The sequence below is a fragment of the Orbicella faveolata genome, unplaced genomic scaffold (assembly GCF_042242905.1).
Source record: "Orbicella faveolata isolate gen_17 unplaced genomic scaffold, um_ofav_v1 contig_1, whole genome shotgun sequence".
In the NCBI taxonomy this organism is placed as follows: Eukaryota; Metazoa; Cnidaria; class Anthozoa; order Scleractinia; family Merulinidae; genus Orbicella; species Orbicella faveolata.
The window spans coordinates 37,682,313-37,710,000 of NW_028301536.1; the positions used below are offsets into that span (position 1 = coordinate 37,682,313).

A 27,688-nucleotide genomic window follows, 5' to 3' on the forward strand; every position below is an offset into this window, starting at 1 on the left:
TGGAACCAAGGGGAGAGGCAAAGACAAATATGGAGTGACTACCCATATTTGGTAAATTACGTACATGTGCCTCATCGATGTCAAGATTTGTTGACCGCCATAGTGTCTTTCGGACGTTGAACTTCGAAGGTAATAGGCGATAAAGGGAGATTCTCGTGCTTTTATACTCATTTTTATCACTTTTACGTAGGAAATTGAATAAGGGAGTTATCTTACTGACTCTTAGAACTTCAACGATAACTATGGTGGACGACAAAGCAACAGCAAAAGACTTAGAATCATGGATCGAGCAGCTTATGGAATGCAAACAGCTCAGCGAAACTCAAGTGAAAACGCTCTGCGAAAAGGTAAACCGGTTTTTTCTTGTTTTGTTAGCCATTGCGGAATAAAATCTTCGTGACTGCGAATAGAAAAGTAACATGGTGGATGTCGGAGAAATACAAGCTCACAGTCACTAGCTTACAGTTGTGAGTTAGCTTACTATATATGTAGGCATGGATGAGCGAAAATTGTGGTCGGTGCATCTCGTCGCAAAATTAAATTAGGCTTAGTCTTAACTGTATCTAGGCTTCAAGTTCGATAGAGGTGTAGAAAGTTTCGCCTTTTATCTCCAATATGTTCATTCTACACTGAAAATCTAGCTTTCAAGCAATATATATTGTGCATGCATGCTTAAGTCGATATTTGCCGAAAACTGTCGCAATTGATTATTTAGCTAACGAAAAGTCTCTTTACTACAAATCATACATAAACTAACTCTATTTCTATTCTTTCTTTAAATAAAGGAATACGGAGTAGTCCAATTAAATGTCCTTTAAATTTATGCAACAGTCTTTAAATCCAATTAGATCCATTCAAGTGATTTGCTAAAAATGTTAATGAAGTTGTAGATTTTACCCTGTTTTTACTCAATGTGTGGATACAAGGTACATGTATCTTTTAACCTGGTATCTACATTGCTAATTGCTGGTCCTGGATGAGCTTGTTTTCGTTTTTAAATTAAATGAAACCCAATCTCTAGGATTTCACAGAAATGATCCTTTCTAACACCAGGGTTTGTATGGGTCCTGGAAAACCTGGAAAGTCCTGGAATTTAACTGTGGCATTTTCCAGGACTGGAAAGTCCTGGAAAAAGGCTGCTGGTCCTGGAAAGTTCTGGAAATCTGTTAAACTCAAGTAAAAAAATATGAAATGTATGGCAGACAGTAAGGAGAATTAACATTGCGATCTTGGGAGTGAAAGGGTTAGTGTGAATTTTAGTGTCCTGGAAAAATCAATCTGAGTCCTGAAAAGTCCTGGACATTTGTTTCTGAAAAAGAATGTGAACCCTGAGTACCATGTCATTACTGTGCCAAAAATTCCAGAAGTAAAAATTTATTAGCAATCACTACACTGCTGTTTATTCATTGTAGATGATGACTACAATGCGAGTGTAATGGCTTTTTGTTCCGAATGCACTGGGATATAATGTCACATCAAATTTAATTATGTTAGCTACATGTTCTATTGTACATTACCATGGCAATCTACCTGTGTAAACTCATTCAGAAGAAACATCCACTTTGAATTCAATTGACTGTTTTGTCATTATCATTTGTAGGCCAAAGAAATTCTCAGCAAGGAATCAAACGTACAAGATGTGAAGTGTCCTGTGACAGTTTGTGGAGATGTGCATGGCCAGTTTCATGATCTTATGGAACTGTTTAAAATAGGAGGAAGGTCACCAGATACCAATTACTTATTCATGGGTGACTATGTGGATAGAGGATATTATTCTGTAGAGACTGTTACTCTCTTGGTTACACTGAAGGTCAGTACATATGCACAAGAATTATTTTTAAAACTATGGTTTAGGTAATTCTATGGTGGCTTGATGTTTTTCTTTGAAGGTTCGGCACAAGCAGTATATTTGGTTAGTGCGTTGGACTTCAGATTGAGAGGTCCAGGTTTGAGCCCTGGATGCAATCACTTCTTTGTGTTCTAAGGGCAAGACACTAAACTCGCACAATGCTTTTCTCTACCCAGGTGTAGAAATGGGAACTGGAAAATTTTATGCTGGGAGGTAACTTTGTGATGGACTAACTTCCATCCATCTAGTCACTTTGATTCCAGCTGTCTATACATGCTATACATGTATGGACCATTGGCCCGCAACAGACTTGACCTTACCTTAAAGTGCCTATGAAGTAAAAAATAATTCCTGCTCATTTGAAAGGCTTTTTAAAGTAAAGAAGAATGGCGTTTTCCTTTTTGGAATATCTTTTTTTGTTTTAGAGATATTCACGTTTTTGTATTATGCAAATGAGGAAAGTGATGACGTCATAGGTGGTTCCTCTAAAACAGCACAACACTCAATTGAGAATAACTCTAGAAATATTAAAGCAGTGTTCTTCAAACTTGGCACCAGAAATGTACATCACAAAAAAAACCAGAATGACACCTACAATGTTGTTGCCATGGCAACACTCTTGGCTCCAGTCTCTTTGTTTGAAAAACCAAATATCCCCATTTGCAACCTTTTAAAGTGGGACAGAGGGTCTTGCTCAGAACACACATGGTTCCCATATTGTCTTAACTCTCCCCATTAGATTGGTGGGAGTGGATGATCCTTGTTTAAGATAAAATTTGGGAATTTTAGTCTTAATTAAAACAGAACCAGCGGCATAACTGTTGTCATGGCAATGGCATGACCGGTGTCATTGTTTCTTTTGTGATGCACATTTCTGGTGCCAAGTTTAATGTTACTCAAACCTTCACGGGGCTACTTTTTCAAAATTTTCTTTTTTCCAACCAAATTAAAGTTCATTATTCCAGGTAACATTTCCAAAAAATGAAAATAAAATATTAAAATGCATGCGAGTTATTGGGAAAAAGAGGTTTTTTTAATAAAAGTTAATAAACCGTCAAGGTGTCATAATCCCCCAAAGGCATGGACTCCTCAGCGACCTTTTTGCGGCAAGTGGCTTAATCCAGAGATCCTATATCAAATACTGTATTTTCCCGTGTACAAGTCAACCTTTCAAGACCTAAAAATCAGTCCAAAAATTCGCCCTCAACTTATACATGGGTCAAAACTTGAGATCCAAGTGCCAGTGAAATAATTAGCATAATAATTGTCTTTCACTGTTAACAAACATGTGATAAACAGCAGCACAGTTTACAATGTACGTTCACTTAGCAATCTGTCTCTCTGTATTAGAGCTTCAAGTTAAAATGCATCAACATTTATCCATTAAATTTGAACCTGAATCTTGTAGACACTCACTGGCTCAATTTTGTCATAAAGAACTGATATTTTTCCTGTAAATAAAGCTGTAGTAAAGCCGCTCAGAGAAAATATCTTTCGGGCTTCGAACTTCTCTGCTTGGTAACCTGGCAGGATACGAGTGCGTGGACTTCTGTACAAGTACTTGACTGATTTCAAGGCTTGACTACCCAACACACGCTTTGCACTTTGTTTATGGCGTGGTTCTGAAAGTCGTGAGCTTCTTTGGTGTTTTGCCTGTCTTTTAAAGCCACTTTTAATCTCTTCGCACTTAAAAAGGTTTGTTTGAAATCCTTATGTTTGATTTTGTGAGCACTTTACAAAAATTATCGTCGAAAAGCCCGCATGCACACATGTTGCTAAGCTGGGTAAAACGCTCGTATATGTGCCATAATAAGCTTTAAAACTGCGTGTTGAAACTTGCTGTGATTTGTTTACATATCTGTGGTAGCTGAAAGACAATTTTAATAAATACAAGATAAGTTTTCCAAGAAATTCTTACCTGGAAATTAAGAAAATCTAGTTTTTGGCCTCAAAAATTGGGGGTCGACTTATACACGGGATCAACTAATACACAGGTAAATATGGTACTTTCAATTTGAGATTTCATGTCTGTCAAGGTTGCCTTTTTGTAATCACGCTTCGGCAATTGCTCCTCAGTTTCTTTTCGTTCTGTTGCACATTGCTTTTCTCCGTTTTGCCCTTTATTGTTGACCACCAGCCTAAAACGTGACTGTAACACTATCGCTTTACCGTGAAGCTGCACTGTCCTTACTGTGAGTGCTGGGGGTTCTGTTATTTCATTGGCTGGTGGCATTTTGAGTTGACATATCCCTCTAAGAAGGCATGACATGTTTATAAATCTTTAAAAGGGGAAAATTTGCACTCGTTTTTCGGGAGAATCCCTCCTCTTTAAATGAATTAATAGGGTATGTAGAATCAACGGTTTTCCTTGAAGTTTGGCCAGAACATTCACTGATAGATGCGGAACAAAAACGTGTCGGCGAATTCTTTTATTTCAAATACTTTTCTCGTGGTGGTCTCTGACGCAACATGTTATGCGAATTTTTCGATAGTGCAACTTGACAGATCTATAAAAAGATAACCAATAGAAATGAAAGAAAATGCTGACACACTTTGAGAGATTGATACTTTGTGATTAACACTGCACAGTTATTTTGCATCAATGATCACATTTGATATTTTAATTCGCCGGAATTTCAATCAGTCGTTTTGGCATTAATGGCTTCTGCCGCCTGAGGAAAACAGAATGTAATAATATTGAATTCTACATTTTATAACCTTTCTATTGATATATAGTTTGGGGGGGGGTTCCTTCAAAACAGCGCGTGTACTAATTTTTTTCTGGAGGACACCACGAAGGTTTGAAGTAACCTTAAAGAACACTGCTTTAATATTTGTAGAGTTATGCTCAATTGAGTGTTTTGCTGTTTTAGTGGAACCACCTATAACGTCATCACTTTCCTTACAAAAACGTAAATATCTCTAAAACAAAAAAATATATTCCAAAAAGGAAAACGCCATTCTTCTTTACTTTGAAAATCCTTTCAAATAAGCAGCAATTATTTTTTACTTCATAGGCACTTTAACTTCATGTGTTTCTTGGATCTCTACTTTCTGATTAATTTTGGGATGTTGCCTTTGGTATTGATTGCTGTTTTTAGTGTACACATACAGGTAGTTTTGTTTAATTCCTTGTCTGTTTTATGGAAAATTGGAACACGTATGCAATTATGGAATCTTGCAGAGATGAACAAATGAATGTAGGCCAATGTTTATTTCTCTGCAAAGAATGCAGGAATTTATTTCTGTTGGAAGTGTCCTAGCAGCTTATGATGAAAACAGGAAAAAGAAAATGAAATACAAATTTAATATCCTCTGGTTGTAACGCTTGTACCATAAATCCTCAAATTAGCGCCCTCTTCTAATAAGCGCCCCTCCTATTGGCCAAAATTTAAAATAAGCGCCCCCCTCCCTTTTTGTGGACGAGTAATGAGACAACAAAGGTTGTATAGTTTTTGTCATGTAGTATTAGATTTGGACATTGTTTCAGTTTGTGAACACGTTTAGTGAACAAGTTGAACACGTTAAGTACTAACGGTGCCACGATTGAAACTTTAGGATCAGCTTTTTATGTTGATAGACAGCTTATGTTGGTGTTTACGCACAGATGATATATTAAAAAAAATGATCATGTCAGGCTACGATTTGGGAAAAATTAAATAAGTGCCCCCCTCGATTAAATGCCCCCCCCCCCCCCCCCCGTCTTATCCTAAATTTGAAATAAGGGCCTTGGGTGCTAATTTGAAGATTTATGGTATGTACTTTTTGTTCTAGGTTCGTTTTCCTCATAGAATAACCATTTTACGTGGAAACCACGAAAGTCGTCAGATCACTCAAGTGTATGGATTTTACGACGAATGCCTCAGGAAATATGGGAATGCAAATGTTTGGAAATACTTTACAGATTTATTTGACTACCTGCCATTGACTGCTCTAGTTGATTCACAGGTAACACCTAGTTTTTGTTGTTTATGGTGTGAACATTCCCTTTTAAGATTTTGCAACATCTGCTCTTTTGTTACACATCTGGTAGTTCAAATAAATACAGATGTTATTTTATGTAAGCTTCATTCTTGTATAATGTTAATTGTTTTGAAACCTTTTTTCAGTAATCTTAGTTGGATTTTTTAACTTGTAATGTTGCAGATATTTTGTCTTCACGGAGGTTTGTCGCCCTCCATAGACACGCTGGACCACATAAGGGCACTTGATCGTATCCAGGAAGTTCCCCATGAGGTTGGTAGATCTGTTTCTTTATGGCCATCTGTTTCTTAATTTTTTCTAACTTTTTTCTTTCCTTTGTATTACATGTACATTGCAGGGGCAATGTGTACTTGAATGTATACAAATAAAATAATACTGTGGTCCTAGCCTAGTCAATCGAATGTTCAGTAATCAAACAATATTTCAGTTGGGTTCAGCAATCTAACGCAGTCAAACTCTTGAAGCTTGGTTGGGTATGAGTACCTAATGTTCAACTGACTGCGACTATACATGTACACATCAAAGAGCAGTTACAGTGGGTACTTTACTCATCTGGGACTTCTGCGACCTTATAACTTACAGGCAGTTTAATGCGCTGTATTGTTAATGTTATATTCTACCTCTTATCAACTTTTAAATTTCATTGGGAAAAAAATATTGATATTTGTGCATATTGATATTTCTGCATTTATGAAAAGCCCCCTTGGTGAGTGCTAATAAAATTTGTATTGTATTGTATTGTGTTGTGTTATATTGTATTGTATTGTATTGTATTGTATTGTATTGTATTGTATTGTATTGTATTGTGTTGTGTTGTATTGTATTGTATTGCATTGTATTTTTGTTTTCTTTCTTGTGCCCTGTGATTTAAAAACATCACACAGTCTTATGATTCATAATGATATCATTCTGCAATGATGAGGGCACCATATCTAGAGACTGATTCTGTGAAGTTTTCAAGCAGCAGTCACATTTGGTTCCTTGTCTTGTACTTTGCAGGGTCCAATGTGCGACTTGTTGTGGAGTGATCCAGATGACAGGGGTGGCTGGGGTATTTCACCACGGGGTGCTGGTTACACCTTTGGACAGGATATATCAGAAACATTCAATCACACAAATGGCCTTACTCTTATTGCAAGAGCTCATCAACTTGTAATGGAGGTCAGAGATGATTTTGTAATATGGCTTGATTTGCAGCACACCAAGTGCTTTTATATTTGCTTATCAGCATACATGTACAGTTCAGGTTTTTATTTTGTGTGTAGTTATTGCTTCAAGATTGTTGGGGGGCACTATTGACCATGTTGAGAACATCAGCTAGTTAATGGTAACATTATTAAGTTGTTGAATACAAGACAGTACAGGCAATAAAGGGTTAAAATCAGTAAAACAATAGTAACATTAACGGTGTTTGTAATGTGTTTGAAATGTTTTGTTTTCCAGGGTTACAATTGGTGTCATGATAGGAATGTAGTAACAATATTTAGCGCTCCTAACTACTGCTACAGATGTGGAAATCAAGCTGCAATCATGGAGTTAGATGATGCACTTAAATACTCCTTGTAAGTTTCTGCTCAACTGTTGAACATTACATTTTGACCCATGGAATCCAATTCAGTTGTTTCAAGACTGTCCCCTTGCTCTGTCAATTCTGGCAACTCCACAACTACTCAGTTGACTTTTATTCTTACTCTTAATGTTACTTTTATGGCCAGATAACTTCATTTATAGCAAACTGCCAATGAGAAGCAGGTGTTGTTGAGAATTAGTGGTGGCCACTAATAGCCACCTTATTAGTAGCTCTATCAAAACCTGTAGAGTGGTAAAAACGCCATTGAAAATATGAACTCAAAGCAGTTTGATTCTTAGCATGTGATCTGAAAACAGTTGTCAGGAGGTTCACCACTTCATGTTGCAAATGTCTTGTCAGTGATGCTGTAATTTTTAACAGTCAGTGAAGGGCTACTCTTTGGTCATATAAATGTGGTTTTCCTTGATTTGTATGAACAAGGATTCTGCTGTCTTACCCTAGCCATGCAACAGGGACAGGAGACTAATGAGATGAATTTAGCTTTAAAGAAAAGGTTATTTTTACTTCTAGAGGGTTCCATGATGTTTTGCAAGTGAAAGTCATGTAGCTTTGAGTTGGCTTTCCCGGTGAATAAATGGTGTTCATGTAACAAAATGTGTTGATTCACGTGAACAAGACTGACGCAGCACCAGATTAAATTTAGTCTAAATTTTATTTACTTTAGTGATTTTCATAGTAATTACCTCATTGGTTTACTAGTGTCACATCCACCAGACCACTAAGCTAGTAAAGATGTTAAAGGATTAAATTTCCCTATTACTTGAACATACCTGCCCAGACAAGTATATAATGTAGTTGATAACAGTTGTTTTGACACCATTGGTAACTTAATTTTTCTTTGCAGCTTACAATTCGACCCAGCACCAAGACGAGGAGAGCCACATGTTACTCGCAGAACACCCGACTACTTTTTGTGATGAGCAGCTCTCTTGTGCTTGTTAAACCTTAACAGTGTTAACTACATGTTATCTTTGTTCATTACTGTATGCCTTCCTTTGCTATGATGTGCAAGTTATTCTAAATTATGTGCATTAATACCCATCTTCCTACATTGTATATTGTAACCAAGTGAGAAAAATGTTTGCATAAGATTTGTGACTCTACATGAGTTAGGGTCCCATCAAAACCTATTTTTGAGTTTGAAAGGTTATTTCTTAACTGGAACATTCTTTTATCAGAATCATGGTTTTCTTAAGACAATAAAATGCTTAATGGAGCCATCAACTTTGCAAACAAACATTGCCACTAAGAGATATGGTCACAGCATAAACAGAATATTAAATTATATCAGTACATCAATGTAAATGCATATTAAGGAAATAATGCTCACTTGAGTAAAATAAGACTGCATCATGGCAATCATTCATTTGACACAACTGAAGTAACTTGACCTGTGATCAGGTTCAACTTTCTGTGCTCTTGTTTTTCTTTTATGTGGCTTCTAGTTTTAGTTTTGACTTCTGGTTTACTTAGTGCAGTGACATTATAGCCCGACCCCAGGCTAACACCAGCGTTTTTAATCTTAAGAAGTATAATAAGTAGTTCTTCAGGATTTAAAAAGACTGACTGTGAATTGTAGAGTACAAGTCACAGTGGTTCAGGCTTTGATTTAAATCTGAAGATAGTGAGACTACAATGTCAATGAAGTTTCGAGTAGATCTTAGTGGTGTATTTTATCTCAGATCATTAAAAGACTGAACTGGATGTCTTTATGGCTTTATTTCAGAATTTGTCTAAGAGCTGTCCAGTACACCCTATTCATAATCCTTGATTCCTTTACTGCTTGTTTTGCTTTGTTTCCTTTGCACATGTTATTCAGTCGAGTTCAGTTCTAATCTTTTTTACGTTATGTGAGCTGAATAAATTGAAAATCCCTGTGTCAAAATTATAGAGGAAAAGGAAAACTTCATTCAGGAATAAAGTATCGCTAAATTTCAGTTTAACTAAGCAAAAAACTACATGTATGTGTTCGTGTGGTTATGCTTGTGTTGTGGGCGTCCTTATTCGGTTATGCTTGAGCTTGTGCTTGTCCTCGTGTGGTAGTGAAAACCGGGCTTGATTTTTCCTTAAAGGGAAATTTGTCAGTAGGTCTGTGATCAAATGGTTTTAGTCAGATCAACCAGCAGTTTTTTCAGGTAAAGGAACCTGCATTGAATTAAGCCCAATGAAATTACGTGTCTTCAGAGCAACCTTTTCCTCGTGCCTAGGCCCCGCCGGCTATGAGTGACAGGTGGCTCTTAGAGAGAATGTCACATCGAACTGTGCTTTGGTGCGAAACACTTTCTTTTGGTGCCTTGTAATTTGTTCAGACTAGTTCTTTGTAAATCGATTGGTAAATTATATATGCCATATGGTCGTAAGCTGACGCAGTTAAGTGAACACCATCGCCGCACAACATTTGGTCTCGAGATAGAGGCATTTTCTTATCAAGGTCAGCAAGAAGCACTTTTCCCCCTGAATGCTTGACGAAATAACGGATCATTTCATTCACTTTCAACCTCACTTCCATGATAACACTGATTCTGCGTTTTCTGTTCACTTCACACTGTAAGGCGGGAATTGTCACGGCAACGGTTCTCGCTCCCGTTTCGTGAGCAGCCCGGTGAAGTTGAACAATGGCATTAAATATTGAATGCTCGTCTTTGACTTTGTTGTTCTCTGCCCATATACTCCTCATCCCAAACAAATCATTCGTCCCTCCTAAAATAATAACCCAGTGGTATTTAGTTGTTCCCTGAAAGATTCTTTGCAGTCGGGGTAGCATTTCTTGCTGTACTTTCTCTCCAGACCGCCCTGCGTTGAAAAGTTCAACATGGTGCAACACTGAATGACTCCTTGGTCGTTTTTGTTCGTTCAAGTTGAAATATTCTTGTAACTTTGACGTGTAAGGATGCGGCCATCCGTTCGTCATTCCAAAAGTCAGAGAATCGCCGAAGCATAAAATTCTTACGATTCGTCCGCTTTGTATGGCGCGGCTTGAAACGAATACATATACGGTCAGTGGTGAAAGCAGAAGCACGCTCAGTACCAGTGAAATACATTTACGTTTTATGAAAACAAACATCTTCGAATCCTCGAGGAGTGCAATGTACATGTGGCCCCAGGTTTAGAATAAAACTGAAGTGTTCCTCCGTTTCTCAGATTGCATTATCTTTTGTCAGTTCTTCCAGATAACTTGATGTTTGAGACTTGCCACAACTGATACAATGTACTGGTTGGATCTTTTGTCAGTTCTACATGTCTTTGATTATAAACAAAGGAAAGCGATTTCCAAAATAATCCTAGTTAGGCTTCTTATCGAGATTTCCACCTTGTTATCTCATCATGTTAAGCGGACAATGTATTACAAGTTGAAGTTGGACAATGTCATGATACATGTGAAAAAGGTTAAATAGTCGTTCTGTTTTACTGCAAATCCGTCTCGAGACCGCCATAAGTTTTTTGATTGCGGTTTTCGAATTCTCAGCAGTACCTGCTTTTAAACAACTGGTTTCATGTAAAAGTATTTTTTATTTACTTGGTACCCAGAATCGTTAACTCATCTTTTGGCCGCCAGTCAGCCGGTGATCTGTCCGCGCGAACGCACTCCCTAATCAACTATTACTCCTAGTCTACTCTTATCATTATTCTGTTACTTTAGTTCGGGACTCTTCCCAGACTCTAATTCAATGTTTGCAGCATTTGACAGGGTAAGCCATTTGTAATTGTCTTGACCGTAACATTGCACCAGAATCCGTTTCAAATTAGAATCAGTATAGGGGTCAGCTAGGCCTTGTTCGTTCTGTCTTACACTGAGAGGATCATAGGAACGAGTTTGAGAGTTAGACTCGTTCGGCTTTCAGACTATTCTGTTCCCAGTACTGGATGTCTCTTTTAGCTGGTAAGGTTTAATCCCCAAAAGCTGGCTCTGGAAACATACGACTTGCTTGGCTAGATTCTTGATATTCTCCAGTTCAACACTGGTTTCATTCCTGAAAATGACCGCCGTAGGACTTTTATACTTTTACTAGTTCCTGAAGTTCTGAAGTGTTGTAGATATATGCCTTGCGCCTCCGTTTCAAAACAAGTTCCCGTGCAAACCTTTCGTGTGAAGATGAGTTTGTTTCGCATGAAATGAACCTACAAAGGGAACTCATTTTCACAGGAATGTTTGCGCTCGGAGACAAAAGTCTCGGAGATGGTATAATTTAGAGTTCATAAGAGCGTAGACCCTCCACTTTGGGCTGACACCTTGTTGTGGTGGTGGAGCTTGTGTATCTCAATGACCCAGAGAGCTGTGCCGGCGGGGACTTTGGTCCCTGGCAGGTCTAACCATGCCGGATTGGTCGAAGGGTATAGGCCAGACGAAGAACAGCCCCTGGTCCTCCAGGTTGGGGGTTAGGCGGCGGGCCGATAACCCGCTCCCGGAAAAAGAAACATATTACAGAAACCGAAACTAGAATTATCACTGCGCCCTATCGGGAAGCAGGGGTACAAGATGCTAACACCCGGTTGGAGCAACGTGCGAAGCAGAGAATGACGCATAGACCGCCGATGAAATTGCTGTCGCCAAAAGCGTGTGTGAAGATCGGGCAATGGAATGTAAGGACATTGTTTGAGATTGGTAAGTGTGCTCAGGTGATGCCAAGAGATGCAAAGATATGGTATTAGTATTCTGGGAGTAAGTGAAATGAGATGGAGCTCTTGTGGGAAGTTGAGGATAGCTACAGGAGAAACTGTGCTGTACTCAGGAATGGATGAAGGTGAAAATCATGAGAGAGGAGTTGGCTTCATTCTGTCTAAAGAAACTGCACAATGCCTGCTGGAATGGGAACCGGTGTCTTAGAGGATAATCAGACCCAGGTTCAACTCAAGGTGGCAGCAGGTCACCATCTTGTATTGCTATGCCCCAACAAATGAGGCAACAGAGGAGGCGAAGGACGATTTCTACGACCAGCTACAGATGGTTTTGGAGCAGGTGCCATGCAGAGATGTGAAGATCGTCATGGGGGATATAAATGCTAAGGTGGGGATGGACAATACAGGCAGAGAGGAGGTGATGGGTAAACATGGGGCAAGAGCTGAGATGAATGAAAATGGTGAGAGGTGGGCGGACTTCTGCCAGGCAAATGAGCTGGTAATCGGTGGAACGCTGTTCCCCCATAAGGAGTGTCACAAGCGGACATGGAGGTCTCCTGATGGTGTTATTGTGAACCAGATCAACCGCCTGGCATTTAGCAGGAGATGGAGGAGCTCACTGTAGGACGTTCGCGTGTTGCGTGGGACAGACGTTGGGTCGGACCATCATCTGTTGATGGCAAAAGTTAGGCTAAAGATTGCCAAAGTGAGAAAAGGGGAAAGTGGCCGAGTGCGTTTTGAGGTCAGCAAACTGAAAGACTTGGAGGTTAGGAACGCATTCAAGTTAGCGCTGCACAACAGATTTGAGGGTCTGCAGCAGTTGATGGAGGAGGAGGAGCTGCCAGTGGATGATGAATGGAGGCTTATTGAACAAGGTTACATGGAGACCTGCGAGCAGGTGCTGGGTAGGGCAAAGGCAAACAGGAAGGAGTGGATCAGCAAGGAGACTTGGGAGGTAATCGAGCAGCGAAAGGTGGCAAAAAACACCATGAACATGGCCAGAACGAGAATGCAGAAGAGAGATACAAACAAAAGGTACCAAGTGCTTAATAGGGAGGTGAAGAGGAGGTGCAGGAGAGACAGGAGGGTGTATGTGGAATCAGAAGCTGAAAGAGCTGAGGAGGCTGGAAAGAGAGGTGATGCAAGGACTTTGTACGAAATCACCAGAAAGTTAAGTGGGAGGTTCCAGAATATATGTAAGCCAGTGAGAAACGAGGCAGGTGTGTTGCTCAGGTCAGCAGAGGAGGAGATGCAACGCTGGAGGGAGCACTATCAAACAGTGCTTAACCACGAAGAGCCGCTCATCCCGCCAGAGGTGGAGCCAAATAACGAACTTAACATCAGGACAGGTCATATCACACGTATTGAAATCAAGAATGCTATAAAGAAGTTAAAAAACGGGAACGCTGCAGGATGTGACAATATACCACCAGAGGCAATTAAGGCGGGAGGGGACACGTCAGAGGAGGTTCGTTTGGACCTCTGCAACAGGATATGGAGTGAGGAAAAGATACCAGAGGAGTGGAAGAAGGGTCTGATAATCAAGCTACCCAAGAAAGGTGATCTGAGCTACTGTAAAAACTGGCGTGGCATCATGTTGCTGAACATGGCAAGCAAGATGTTTTGCAGAGTGATCCTGGAGCGCATCAAGATCGCGCTGGATGAAAAATTAAGAGAGGAACAGGCGGGCTTCCGAGCTGATCGAAGCTGTACGGATCAAATAGCAACACTGCGGATTATTGTGGAACAGAGCATCGAATGGCAGTCCTCCTTGTATATCAACTTTATAGATTTCGAAAAGGCCTTCGATAGTATCAGCAGAGAGGTTTTGTGGAGGTTGTTGCAGCACTACGGGATGCCTGACAAGGAGGTCACCATCATCGGAGCTCTCTATGAAGGTTTTTCCGCACAGGTGGTACACAATGGACGGAGGACCCAACCATTGAATATGAGGACTGGTATAAGACAAGGTTGCCTGCCACCTCCCCTGCTGTTTCTGGTCGCCCTGGACTGGGTTACGAGGACAGCCTTTGACAGGAAGAAAGGTATTCAGTGGACCTTTACGACATCCTTAGAAGATCTTGACTTTGCCGATTATCTGGCCCTACTATCGCGCAGAATTCAAGATTTGAGGGCTAAGACACGGGCCTTGGAGGTGCAAGGTGCGAAGGTAGGCCTGAAGATCAATGCCACCAAGACAAAGTTGATGCGTATTGGTACCAAACGTGTCGATGGTGTGTCTGTTGCAGGGGGGCGGATTGAGGAAGTGGATGAGTTCACATACCTTGGGAGCATTGTAAGCAAGAAGGGAGGCACTGATGAGGACATTCAGGCACGAATTGGAAAGGCTAGACAGGCATTTGCGATGCTGAGATCAATATGGCGATCCACAGCACTAACAACCAAGACCAAGCTGAGAGTCTTTGGGTCAAATGTGAAGGCGGTGCTCTTGTATGATTCTGAAACCTGGAGGCTGACTAAGGGATTGGAGCAGAAGTTGCAAGTGTTCATCAATAAGAGCCTGAGGAACATCTTGCGGATTTGGTGGCCTAGAAAAATCAGCAACAAGGAGCTTTGGAGACAAACAGGGCAGCGACCGATAGAGCAAGAGATAAGACAAAGAGCTTGGGGCTGGATTGGCCACACGTTGAGGAGACCAGATGGACACGTCGTCAAGAGGGCACTGGAGTGGAACCCACAGGGGAAGCGAAAGAGAGGGAGACCCCAGCACACCTGGTGACGTACGAGAATGGCAGAGTTGGAGAGGAGACATCTCGCGTGGAATGAAGCAAAGTGCACTGCACAAAATAGGGTTAGGTGGCGCGCTCTAGTTGAGGAGCTATGTTCCATTAGGAACGAAGAGGAATAAGTAAGTAAGAGCGTAGACCGTGAAACAATGTGCGGTCGATTTCTTTTCCTACGACAATTTTACCAGCGAATTTGAGGGAGAGCACTAAATTTCGCTCAAAATCAACTCTCGAGAATTCGTTTATTGGCTACGGGGTGCCTCATTTTCATAGCCTACACTCCACATCGACCATAGATACGACCTTGAGCGCACGAGAATCCTATTAGGTCTTATAAATACATTCACATTTGGCACAAAGTTCATATATGACATGCTGAACACCCACTAGCCTCCCACGCAGACGCTGTTAGGGCTCGTGACGTGTTCCTTCCCCACGAACGTGGGGAAGGAACGCGTGACAAGAGCGTGACAAAACCTAAGAGTGTCTGCGTGGGTAGCCTGTTCCAGGCTCTCGGTAATTGGGCTCTCGGTAGCTGGGGACGAGCGAAAAAAGGGCGAGCGAGAGAAAAAAATGAGGGAGGACTATGGCGAGGAAGGGAAGTCTTAGTCCTCCTTCGTTTTTCTCTCGCTCGTTTTCGCTCGTCCCCAGCTACCGAGAGCCTGGAACAGGCTACTGCGTGGGAGGCTAAGCACCCACTGACATAATCGAAAACACAAATTTGCATATCCTAGCAGGTTAATGTTGCATCCCTAGTGATAGAAATTCAAAGATACAATTCACTGATTTGCACATATATCTTCACTCAACCGTGACAGTGCCTGAGTTTTCCTTTAGTCCGGCGCGACGAATAACATCTCCTAAATGCATCAGCAGCCGGTTAACAAGGGGAGTAAATACACTTTAGGAGCCTTGCTAAATCTCTTCAACAAACAGCGGGCTAAAGAAACGCGCTTGAAAGTCTTCACTTTTTATTTGATCTCAGTTCTGTTCGTAGTTTCGATTTTATACGCGTTGAGGTTTGCACTTCGACGAGCAAGACCTGAAAGAGTTATAAGGATTTTGTGTTTTGGTGATTCGCTGACTGCGGGTTCTGGCAGGGCCACAAGGAGACGGCCTCATCCTTATTCAGCAAAGCTACAAGAGCGATTTGACAACCATGATAAGACAGTGCTGGATCCATCAATACGACCAATCTTCCGAGTTGATAATGCAGGAATCCCAGGAGAAAGAGCACAGGATGAAATGTTACCACGATTATATCAAACTCTGCAACGCGCGAGAGCAAAGTACAGTTGGGTAATTATTCTTGGCGGCACAAATGACTTGAGAAAGTACAGAGAAAACGCGGCTTCCTTCGACATCGAAGATTCCAAATTAATTTTCCACGCGTTAGTGAACCTTCACAATATTTCACATACATTTGGAGCGAAAACTGTGGCAGTGTCAGTTCCAGATAGAGAATGCGAGGGATCGGGCACATGTTTTTATTTAAAGGAAATACATCTGAAAATAAATGAGCTCCTCAAAGAGTTCTCCTCTCGCAACAATGAAAAGGTGATTCTTGCCGATCTAGCGAGCGAGGTTTTTCTCCCACGTGATAAGAGGTTGTGGGGTGATCCAATCCACTTTAACAAACAGGGCTACGACAAAATGGCGGATGTTATTTACAATTCGATGAAAGAACATGTTTGAGCAAATTTACATCTCTGCAGGTTACTAAAAAGGCGGCTGATGAATTAGAAGTTATTTTATTGAAATTCCACCGTCATAGTTAAATATTGTGATCGAGAAAAGTGTATATGACTTGATAGCCAGAGTTGTTGATACATTGCGAAAATGTAAAACTCTCTCGATCGGTGGATCTCATTAAATATGCTCTTTTCTTCCATTGCTGTTCCTGAGATATTTTACCTCATTAGGATAGCACTTTGCATTGAGAGTTTGACTCCATATATTTCAATAAGAACGGTGCAAAATGGAAAAAAATCGAAAATCCTCAAACTTGGCCGGAGTGTTTGTCTAGTGGAACTACTCAGCTACTACGTGAGTGGCACCAAATGACGATTAAAGCGCGGTATTACTTTTGTTTCGCGTTGTCAAATTTCTTTGTACAATGTTGTATAAGTAGCCCAAAGTGTTTTGTTTATAATTCAGTTTCGTTGGCTTACATGTTTAGGACACCACGTATTGTACCAACTGGGTTGTTGTTAGTTTATTTGCTCCCAATTCAGCTGTTTTTTGTCACGCCACAACTGAGAAATTAACGGAATAACAAAGAAATCCCGAAATTAAATATTCTGATTGCGACCAAATAGGCCATTTTATAGTTATCTGCTCTGTAACCTGGCCTTTGAATAGCAGCGAGGCTGCAGGCGACCTTGTTTTGATAAAGATCTCATTGCTTTTGTTGTGTAAATCAAGTTGTTCGTATTGCCAACTGTCTGTATTAGGGCAAGGTCACCTCCAGCCTCGCTTGCATTCATGGCCAGGTAACTACTGTAAACAACAGTAAAATGGCCTATTGTTAATGTAATCATTAATATTCAAGTGAGTAATCTGTCTTCTTTACAATACACGTAATGTATTGGCTGTATTAATATATCTTTTTGTTCATTTGTGGGTAATTTTTAAGTAATTTGCAAACACTCCTTGAAAACTGCATTATGTGAGAACTGTCCTGAACCAGCCCTTAATTCGTCTTATCGATCTTAAAGTTTTTTCTTACAAACTAAATTTAACTTGTAGTGATTGCTTATTCCGCTACGTGGACGTTTTAGCGGGTTCAAATTCAAACCGTTTGAGTTTGAGGGTTTTTTTTTTTTGCGATTTTTGCGGGTTTTTTCACCGTTCGCAAAAAAAAAGGGTTTCCACAAAAAGAAATTCCCACAAAAGGAAATTCCCGCAAAAATTTCACGAAAACGTTTACTCCACTGCCAAATCATACATACAAACATCACAAGTAGAATCGTGTCGCAAGATGAAATGAGAAACAAATCGTACAAAAATAAAATAGGCTGTTACAGGAAATGATCGTCTGAAGGTGAAAAAGAGCATCTACAATTCCGCACAAGAGCACGATGCAATTGTGATAGAGTGACACTGATTACTAGATTACTGTGTTTTACATCTCTACGAGTGTTGTTTCACTTGTCAGTTGCATGCAGTTTATTAAAAACATAGGCACGCAAGGCGTGCAAGAGTTATTTTTCTGTGAACTATAAGTCTCGGAGATAGGAGCATTCATGGAACTGTTTACAGTATTGATTTGGTTGATCTGACAAGTTTTTTGGTTGCGATGTACAGCAAGAAAGAAACTGGGAGTTTATGATGTACATACGATGTTACATCGGTAATGGTAAGATAACTAAACAGTAAGCCATAAGATGTTTGACTGAACAAACTACAGTAATCTGACACGTCTCCAGATTAATGAAGAGAGCATCTTATTTTCTAACAGGCAATTTTATTCGTTCTTTGATACAACCCACACTGTGATTGATCTGACACGCGCACATGCATAACTTCCTCACTCACCGATCACGTAGCCCTTCCCCCCCCCGGGGGGGGGGACTCCCTTATATGGGCTATATAGGTCTGTGCGGCCCCGAAGGGTATGGTTTTTCAGCCGTTTTGGTCATAAATAGGGTATCGATTTTAGCTGATTTTGGTCATTTTGGTCATAAATAGGGTACGGTTTTTGCACTCTAGCCTTGATTTGGGTATGCTTTAAGAAGAAGCCACTTGTTCATCATTATCGAAAAGAAAATCAACAAAAGCCCTTCACAAATTTATATGTTTACGGTAATTTAACATTGGTTTGAACTAGGGAGCTAATTATAACGCAGGTCTGAATCAGGGTTTTGATTTGAGGGTCAGGTCGTAAATAGGGTTTCGAATTTTTGGTCAGGTGATAAATAGGGTAAGGAATATCGCAGATTTTGGTCATAAATAGGGTAAGGGTTTTGGGAAGCGGGCCGCACACCCCCAACCAATTTTTCTGGGAGTACCCCCTCGGGAGCCCTTCCAGCCCCCAAGAGGAATTTTTGCTCAAAAATACTCAAGTTAAGAGAACTTTTCGCATTTTATACGAGTCGTAAGTTTACCCTTTTTACACAACACAACGCAACAACACTACTTCACCGAAAATTGAAAGAAAGAGAAAAAACCTCTCTGACACGTTGAAAGTCTGATTTAATTAAATTGCACTTTAACTTGGTGCCACACAGTCTTCAAAGAACATTTGAACAGTTTTCATACTTTTTACCTTTAAAAATATCGGACTGAAAAGAATGTCATAAAATGCCCATCAAATAAAAATATTAAACTGCTACTGCAGAGACGTAAAAACACTCTAAAAATGAAAGCTTTTTTGTTTAATATCCTGGGAACAATAGCCGATAACTTGTAACCTCTAATTGAATTTACTCCCATATGAAAAACAAAAGTGTCGAGTTACCATTTGTAACTAAAAATAGCAAACACCTCGTGGGAACAAGTGGTGACGATTCGTCAGCTCTAATTGAATTTACTACCTTGTGAAAAACAAGAGTGTCAAATTACACTTTGTAACTAAAAAATAAAAATATCTCGTTATATTTGCATGCAATAAGAACAAAACAATCGTTACCTGCACTTACTATTGTAAACGTTAGAACTGCTTCAAATCTAAATAGTCTCGTCTCCTCTAAAACATGTCCTAAGAACTAGAACCGACGATTCGTGACCTCTAATTGAATTAACTCCTTGTGAAAAACAAAAGTATCAAGTTACCCTTTGTAATTAAAAATAAAAATATCTCGCGCCATTTGCCTACTACTCATGAACTGCTTCAAAACTCATGACTCATCTCGTTCATAACTAGCCACCATTACACTGAAAATTATGCACTCTAAAACAACCCAATGTACGTATGTAACTGTCACACTCCCCTCCAAACCGGACTAAAAATCACAAACCGGCAACATGTGTTGTGTTTATACATACCTTGTGTTTCTCACGTACCATTTACCTTTACAACAAGAAATTTGATTGGCTGTTCATAGTAGATCCAATCTGATTGGTGTGACATACATACATCTCTCACTCACTCACTCACTCACTCACTCACCTATTGACCCGTCCATAACATACCCGACGCGCCGACTAAGAGGTATTTTTTTTACAAAAAAATAACTCAAAAATTGCGAAAATGTTGTATTTTGAATTACACGCGAACTCCCGAAAATTACAAACATAGGCACGCAAGGCGTGCAAGAGTTATTTTTTTGTGAACTATAAGTCTCGGAGATAGGAGCATTCATGGAACTGTTTACAGTATTGATTTGGTTGATTTGACAAGTTTTTTTGGTTGCGATGTACAGCAAGAAAGAAACTGGGAGTTTATGATGTACATACGATGTTACATCGGTAATGGTAAGATAACTAAATAGTAAGCCATAAAATGTTTGACTGAACAAACTACAGTAATCTGACACGTCTCCAGATTAATGTAGATACCATCTTATTTTCTAACAGGCAATTTTATTCGTTCTTTGATACAACCCACACTGCGATTGGTCTGACACGCGCACATGCATAACTCCCTCACTCACCGATCACGTAGCCCTTCCCCGGGGAAGGACTACGTGATCTTATATGGACTATATAGGTCTGTACGGCACCGAAGGGTATGGCTTTTCAGCCGTTTTGGTCATAAATAGGGTATCGATTTTAGCTGATTTTGGTCATTTTGGTCATAAATAGGGTACGGTTTTTGCACTCTAGCCTTGATATGGGTATGCTTTAAGAAGAAGCCACTTTTTCATCATTATCGAAAAGAAAATCAACAAAAGCCCTTCACAAATTTATATGTTTGCGGTAATTTAACATTGGTTTGAACTAGGGAGCTAATTATAACGCAGGTCTGAATCAGGGTTTTGATTTGAGGGTCAGGTCGTAAATAGGGTTTCGAATTTTTGGTCAAGTCATAAATAGGGTAAGGAATATCGCAGATTTTGGTCATAAATAGGGTAAGGGTTTTGGGAAGCGGGCCGCACACCCCCAACCAATTTTTCTGGGAGTACCCCCTCGGGAAGCCTTCCAGCCCCCAAGAGGAATTTTTGCTCAAAAATACTTAAGTTAAAAGAACTTTTGCATTTTATACGAGTCGTAAGTTTACCCTTTTTACACAACACAACGCAACAACACTACTTCACCGAAAATTGAAAGAAAGAGAAAAAACCTCTCTGACACGTTGAAAGTCTGATTTAATTAAATTGCACTTTAACTTGGCGCCACACAGTCTTCAAAGAACATTTGAACAGTTTTCATACTTTTTACCTTTAAAAATAGCGGACTGGAAAGAATGTCATAAAATGCCCATCAAATAAAAATATTAAACTGCTACTGCAGAGACGTAAAAACACTCTAGAAAGGAAAGCTTCTTTTTTGTTTAATATCCTGGGAACAATAGGCGATAACTTGTAAGCTCTAATTGAATTTACTCCCATATGAAAAACAAAAGTGTCGAGTTACCATTTGTAACTAAAAATAGCAAACATCTCGTGGGAACAAGTCGCGACGATTCGTCAGCTCTAATTGAATTTACTACCTTGTGAAAAACAAGAGTGTCAAATTACCCATTGTAACTAAAAAATAAAAATATCTCGTTATATTTGCATGCAATAAGAACAAAACAATCGTTACCTGCACTTACTATTGTAAACGTTAGAACTGCTTCAAATCTAAATAGTCTCGTCTCCTCTAAAACATGTCCTAAGAACTAGAACCGACGATTCGTGAAAACAAAAGTATCAAGTTACCCTTTGTAATTAAAAATAAAAATAACTCGTGCCATTTGCCTACTACTCATGAACTGCTTCAAAACTCATGACTCATCTCGTTCATAACTAGCCACCATTACACTGAAAATTATGCACTCTAAAACAACCCAATGTACGTATGTAACTGTCACACTCCCCTCCAAACCGGACTAAAAATCACAAACCGGCAACGTACACGTCACTCTTTATTTTTCAATTACCAAAGTCCTTGTGTTTTACATACCTTGTGTTTCTCACGAACCATTTACCTTTACAACAAGAAATTTGATTGGCTGTTCATAGTAGATCCAATCTGATTGGTGTGACATACATACATCTCTCACTCACTCACTCACTCACTCACTCACTCACCCATTGACCCGTCCATAACATACCCGACGTGCCAACTAAGAGGTATTTTTTTTACAAAAAAATAACTCAAAAATTAGTACCCAGCAAGAAAACCAGTCTTTCACAGTTGCAAACATAGGCACGCAAGGCGTGCAAGAGTTATTTTTTTGTGTTAAGTATCGGATATAGGAGCATTCATGGAGCTGTTTACAGTAATGATTTGGTTAATTTGACAAGTTGTTTTGGTTGCGATGTACAGCAAGAAAGAAACTGGGAATTTATGATGTACATGCGATGCTACATCGGTCATGGTAAGATAGCTAAATAGTAATCCATAAAATGTTTGACTGAATAAACTACAGTAATCTGACACGTCTCCAGATTAATCTAGATACCATGTTATTTTCTAACAGGCAATTTGATTCGTTCTTTGATACAACCCGCACTGTGATTGGTGTGACACGCGCACATGCATAACTCCCTCACTCACCGATCACATAGCCCTTCCAACCCCCAAGAAGAATTTTTGCTCAAAAATGCTCAAGTTAATTAAGAGACTTTTTCGCATATTATACGAGTAATAAGTTTACCCTTTTACAAAACACAACACTACTTCACCGAAAATAGAAAGAAAGAGAAAAAAAAAAACCTCTCCTGGCACGTTGAAAGTCTGATTTAATTAAATTGCACTTTAACTTAGTGCCACGCAGTCTTCAAAGAACATTTGAACAGTTTTCATACTTTTACCTTTAAAAATATCGGACCGAAATGAATGTCATCGAATAAAACTATTAAACTGCTACTGCAGAGACGTAAAAACCGTCCAGAAATGAAAGCTCCTTTTTTGTTTAATATCCTGGAAACAATAGCTGATAACTTGTCAGCTCTAATTGAATTTACTCCCTTGTGAAAAACAAGAGTGTCAAATTACACTTTGTAACTAAAAAATAAAAATACCTCGTTATATTTGCATGCAGCAAGAACAAAACAATCGTTACCCGCACTTACTATTGTAAACATTAGAACTGTTTCAAATCTTAATAGTCTCGTCTCCTCTAAAACATGTCCTAAGAACTAGAAGCGATGATTCGTGACCTCTAATTGAATTTACTCATTGTGAAAAACAAAAGTATCAAGTTACCTTTGTAACCTAAAAATGAAAATATCCCGTACATTTGCATACTACTAACTCACGAACTGTTTCAAACCTCAAGGCTCATCTCGTTCATAACTAAAATCCTCAGCCTAACCCACAGAAAATGTCGAAATAAACCCAATATATGAATATTTCCTCCTCTTTTATGGAAGAATAAATATGGCTGTTCTGAACTCTATCGGGATCAAATCTTCTCACACACCATTTACCTTTACAACAAGAAATTTGATTGGCTGTTAATAGTAGATCCAATCTGATTGGTGTGACATACATACATCTCTCACTCACTCACTCACTCACTCATCCATTGACCCGTCCATAACATACCCGACGCGCCGACTAAGAGGTATTTTTTTTACAAAAAAATAACTCAAAAATAGAAAGAAAGAAAAAAACCTCTCTGATACGTTGAAAGTCTGATTTAATTAAATGCACTTTAACTTGACGCCACGCAGTCTTCAAAGGACATTTGAACAGTTTTCATACTTTTTACCTTTAAAAATATCGGACTAAAATTAATGTCATTAAATAAAACTATTAAACTGCTACTGCAGAGACGTAAAAAACACTCTAGAAAGGAAAGCTTCTTTTTTGTTTAACATCCTGGGAACAATAGCCGATAACTTGTAAGCTCTAATTGAATTTACTCCCATATGAAAAACAAAAGTGTCGAGTTACTATTTGTAACTAAAAATAGCAAACATCTCATGGGAACAAGTGGTGACGATTCGTCAGCTCTAATTGAATTTACTACCTTGTGAAAAACAAGAGTGTCAAATTACACTTTGTAACTAAAAAATAAAAATATCTCGTTATATTTGCATGCAATAAGAACAGAACAAACGTTACCTTCACTTAGTATTGTAAACGATAGAACTGCTTCAAATCTAAATAGTCTCGTCTCCTCTAAAACATGTCCTAAGAACTAGAACCGACGATTCGTGACCTCTAATTGAATTAACTCCTTGTGAAAAACAAAAGTATCAAGTTACCCTCTGTAATTAAAAATACAAATATCTCGTGCCATTTGCCTACTACTAACTCATGAACTGCTTCAAAACTCATGACTCATCTCGTTCATAACTAGCCACCATTACACTGAAAATTATGCACTCTAAAACAACCCAATGTACGTATGTAACTGTCACACTCCCCTCCAAACCGGACTAAAAATCACAAACCGGCAACATACACGTCACTCTTTATTTTTCAATTACCAAAGTCCTTGTGTTTATACATACCTTGTGTTTCTCACGTACCATTTACCTTTACAACAAGAAATTTGATTGGCTGTTCATAGTAGATCCAATCTGATTGGTGTGACATACATACATCTCTCACTCGCTCACTCACTCACTCACTCACCCATTGACCCGTCCATAACATACCCGACGCGCCGACTAAGAGGTATTTTTTTTACAAAAAAATAACTCAAAAATTAGTCCCTGCAAAATACAAAAAATAGCCGATTCGAAAAAATAAACTCTCGCAAAAATATTAGTCCATAATTCAAGTTGACTCCTTAACGCTGGTTCTACGATCGCTGGAAAAATGTTCGTAGTGATCTTTTCCGCGATCGAAGCGATCGTTCCTAGAAAGAGAGCCTAGAGATCGTCGGAAGGGATCCCCAGAATTGCCTGTTCCTCCAAGCCCAAATAGCTGAAGACACTTACTTAGATTCTTTGACTAAGATTTTCTCCAATGCTGCCTACGTTCCTGAAAATATCCAACCTTCCCTGCGATTACACTCCCCTTACATCCCACTGGGGGATCTCTTTTGTAAAACAATAAAAATGCAAGCAAGATATAAATTCCCAACCATATTCATTAGTTGTGATAATGGGCAAAAAGTTAATGGTAATGTTTTGAGAAATAGGTGTTGGGTCATTCGAAATATAATATTGGAATATTTTAGGTGTTTAAAAAAATGTTCCCTTTTCTTACCGTTGTTGATGTGTACGCAGGTGCTGCGTTTCCTAGGAACTACTTCTTCAGTGAAATATGTGTAAATTACTTGACCGTTGTTAAACTGGAAATGGTGCCATGTAATCTAACTATTTTGAAAATGTAGTGTCTACTTCAATAATTTGTAGCCGATTCTTGGTAGGATGCCTTGGTACATTCATGTTCTGCGAGCACCGTTGCTGCACTGCATGTTTTCGGTTTAGCTGCGTTGTCCAGCAACTCGTTTGTTTACTCGTGGGTGTCGATCGAGAAAATGAAGTAAAAATTGAAATCTAGATTTTGGAAGCGCTCTTTTTGGAATTAGTCGCGTTAGACTCCTTAACTTATTTTCAGTCTCCTGTCCAATTTTTCAGTCAAACCTTGCCCTTTTTACTGACCTTTTCAAGGAGTTTGATAACGATGTTTAAATTAATTTATTCCTAATTCACACTTCTACCCAAATAAAGAAAAGATTCCTAACAATAGCAGCGGCACCTCATTAAAGGATGTTTGTACCAAGAGCACGTCCAGTTAATGAGATGGATAGTTTTAACTGGAAATCCCGCCCACGAAGCTGGGAGTTTGCAAACCTATTTCTTGTAACACTTATGTTGTATGAAATATTTAACAACAACTTTTATCTTTTAACTTAGTGTTATCCTAAACTTTTAATCGGTAAGAACGAAGATTGTAACTTTTATATTGCTCACGTTACCTTATTTAGGTCAGCCACTTATGAATAGTCGGTTAAAATCAAGGTAGGAAACGTTTTAGTCAACCTCGATAACCTCGAAGGAAAATATGCTAAGTAGCTTGGTGCGCAGTCGCAATAGAACCTTATTCGAACTGCGCATGGCATTACGTTAGCCTAATTGACAGATTGACATTGATTTGATGGATGACGTGGTTGTCCCTTTAAAAGGAACGTGACGAGTTAGTTTCCTAGTAGTTGTAGTAATTGCCGTAACCAGTCAAGAGCAACAAGTAAGAAAACGTTGTGAGTATTGTACCCAAGTCATCAATAGTGGAACTAAAAAGAGAAGCAACCAAACAAAGAGTGTTGGAGTGATCAGCTAATTTCCCCAAAGGTCGCTTCAACACTTTACAGGCTTTTAAGTTCTAGCCACTGCCAAGGTGTCAATACCACTCATTAAATGGAGTGCAAATATTGCACCAAACAAGTACAATTCTCCCACAGTATTTAAACTGAATGAAACAGTTTTGCGCACAAACGCAAAATGCAGGTCAAAGTCTCCTTTTTGAGGAAAAAAAAAAAAAACATGTTGGGCAATAAACCCCGTCACATGTTTTACAGCATGTAGGACCGCTAGTATTACTGGTATATTCACAAGTCTTTTAATAAATTGTGAACTCCGTGGAGAAACGTGAAGTACAATAACGGGGATAAAAGAGGCCCTATAAGCTAGCTGTTATGGGTGGTAGTTATGGTAAAATTTCGACATGCGATACAACATCGAAACGGTGGCATGAGCAAGCCAACGACGATCGAGAGTATGTCATAAACACATCGATACAACAAAACGTTCTAGTTTCCCCAATTAATCCTAAGCTCGAATCCTTTATGACACCTTGCGCCGGCAGACAAAATAGGAGGCTTTCGGTCAACAAAATCTTGTTAAGGTTACCGTATACCTTCAGGGATGTCTCGCGTCCAAGCGATGTAGCGCGTCCGGTTTAAGCGGTAGGTACTAAACCCCCATATCAAATTAAAGCTTATAGAGCTGGCTATCAAACCACACCAAGAATTTTGAAATGGAATTAATTGCCGATTTTTTCAGGACCACTAAATGCGAGCGCCCTAGGCACCTTTTGAAAGCTACAAGTCAAAGCGAATTTTGTTTTTCGCCAATTTATTTTTTTTAATAACTAAGGTTTTCGATAAACATTTAAGAATAAAAAGCAGCGATATTAAAGAATGACGTTTCGACGGCTCCATGCCATCATTCAAATAAGATACGTTATGTGAGTTCGTTATATAGTGAATGCACGTATGAAGGTCTCAGTGCATAAGAGATAAAAATAATTTTTTCCCCCGGCTTAAGGACAAAAAGCGCTACAAAAAGCGTGTCTGCGTTTTGCCATATTCAATTGCAGTAAAAAGTTACAGAACATTTTCGAAATAGGATTTAAAAAATGTGAAGTGATCGTACAAAAATCGCTCTCGGAGAAAAAATATTTCGAAATAAACAATCCACAGACACATTTTTGTTTATTATATATTAATCTAGCTACTGTCCAAATTTGAGGGCAATCGAAGAAATTCCCTTTGAGTTGTAACTCTTTAAAGTGCCTGCTTCAAGCGAAAAAATTTATTCGAGAAAACAGCGCTAAGAAAAATCTCTTGCTTCGCAAACAAACTCCGCCCACAAACGCGTTCAACTGGAGGGTTTTTTTCTCGCGGTGAAATTTACGCGTGAATCTCCGAAACACCCTTGTGTTTCGCAATGCGCTCAAGGCGGAGAGATAATTTTTCTGTAGCTCGGTTTTTGAGTTATTTTTTTGTAAAAAAAATACCTCTTAGTCGGCGCGTCGGGTATGTTATGGACGGGTCAATAGGTGAGTGAGTGAGTGAGTGAGTGAGTGAGAGATGTATGTATGTCACACCAATCAGATTGCATCTACTAT

At 39.3% G+C, this 27,688-nt stretch overlaps 3 protein-coding genes across 4 annotated transcripts; 2 read left to right on the plus strand and 1 right to left on the minus strand.

Annotated features, from left to right (window-relative positions):
• The first annotated feature begins 48 nt into the window (after positions 1-48).
• LOC110044958 (serine/threonine-protein phosphatase 2A catalytic subunit beta isoform) lies at positions 49-9,128 on the plus strand. Of its 2 annotated transcripts, XM_020750541.2 has the most exons (8): positions 49-129; positions 227-347; positions 1,601-1,810; positions 5,624-5,797; positions 5,996-6,085; positions 6,833-6,994; positions 7,277-7,395; positions 8,269-9,128. In XM_020750541.2, the coding sequence occupies exons 2-8, from the start codon at positions 243-245 to the stop codon at positions 8,339-8,341; spliced, it is 933 nt and encodes a 310-aa protein (XP_020606200.1). In that variant the 5' UTR covers positions 49-129; positions 227-242; the 3' UTR covers positions 8,342-9,128. The 2 variants fall into 2 exon arrangements, with proteins under 2 accessions (XP_020606200.1, XP_020606199.1); XM_020750540.2 differs by lacking the exon at positions 49-129 and having other exon boundaries at positions 136-347.
• Positions 8,870-10,622, minus strand: LOC110044959 (uncharacterized). The gene has a single exon (XM_020750542.2). The coding sequence runs from the start codon at positions 10,516-10,518 to the stop codon at positions 9,730-9,732; it is 789 nt and encodes a 262-aa protein (XP_020606201.2). The 5' UTR covers positions 10,519-10,622; the 3' UTR covers positions 8,870-9,729.
• Positions 10,623-15,525: 4,903 nt separating this feature from the next.
• On the plus strand, positions 15,526-16,876 carry LOC110059897 (uncharacterized). Its single transcript, XM_020766613.2, has one exon. The coding sequence runs from the start codon at positions 15,653-15,655 to the stop codon at positions 16,481-16,483; it is 831 nt and encodes a 276-aa protein (XP_020622272.1). The 5' UTR covers positions 15,526-15,652; the 3' UTR covers positions 16,484-16,876.
• The last annotated feature ends 10,812 nt before the right edge of the window (positions 16,877-27,688 follow it).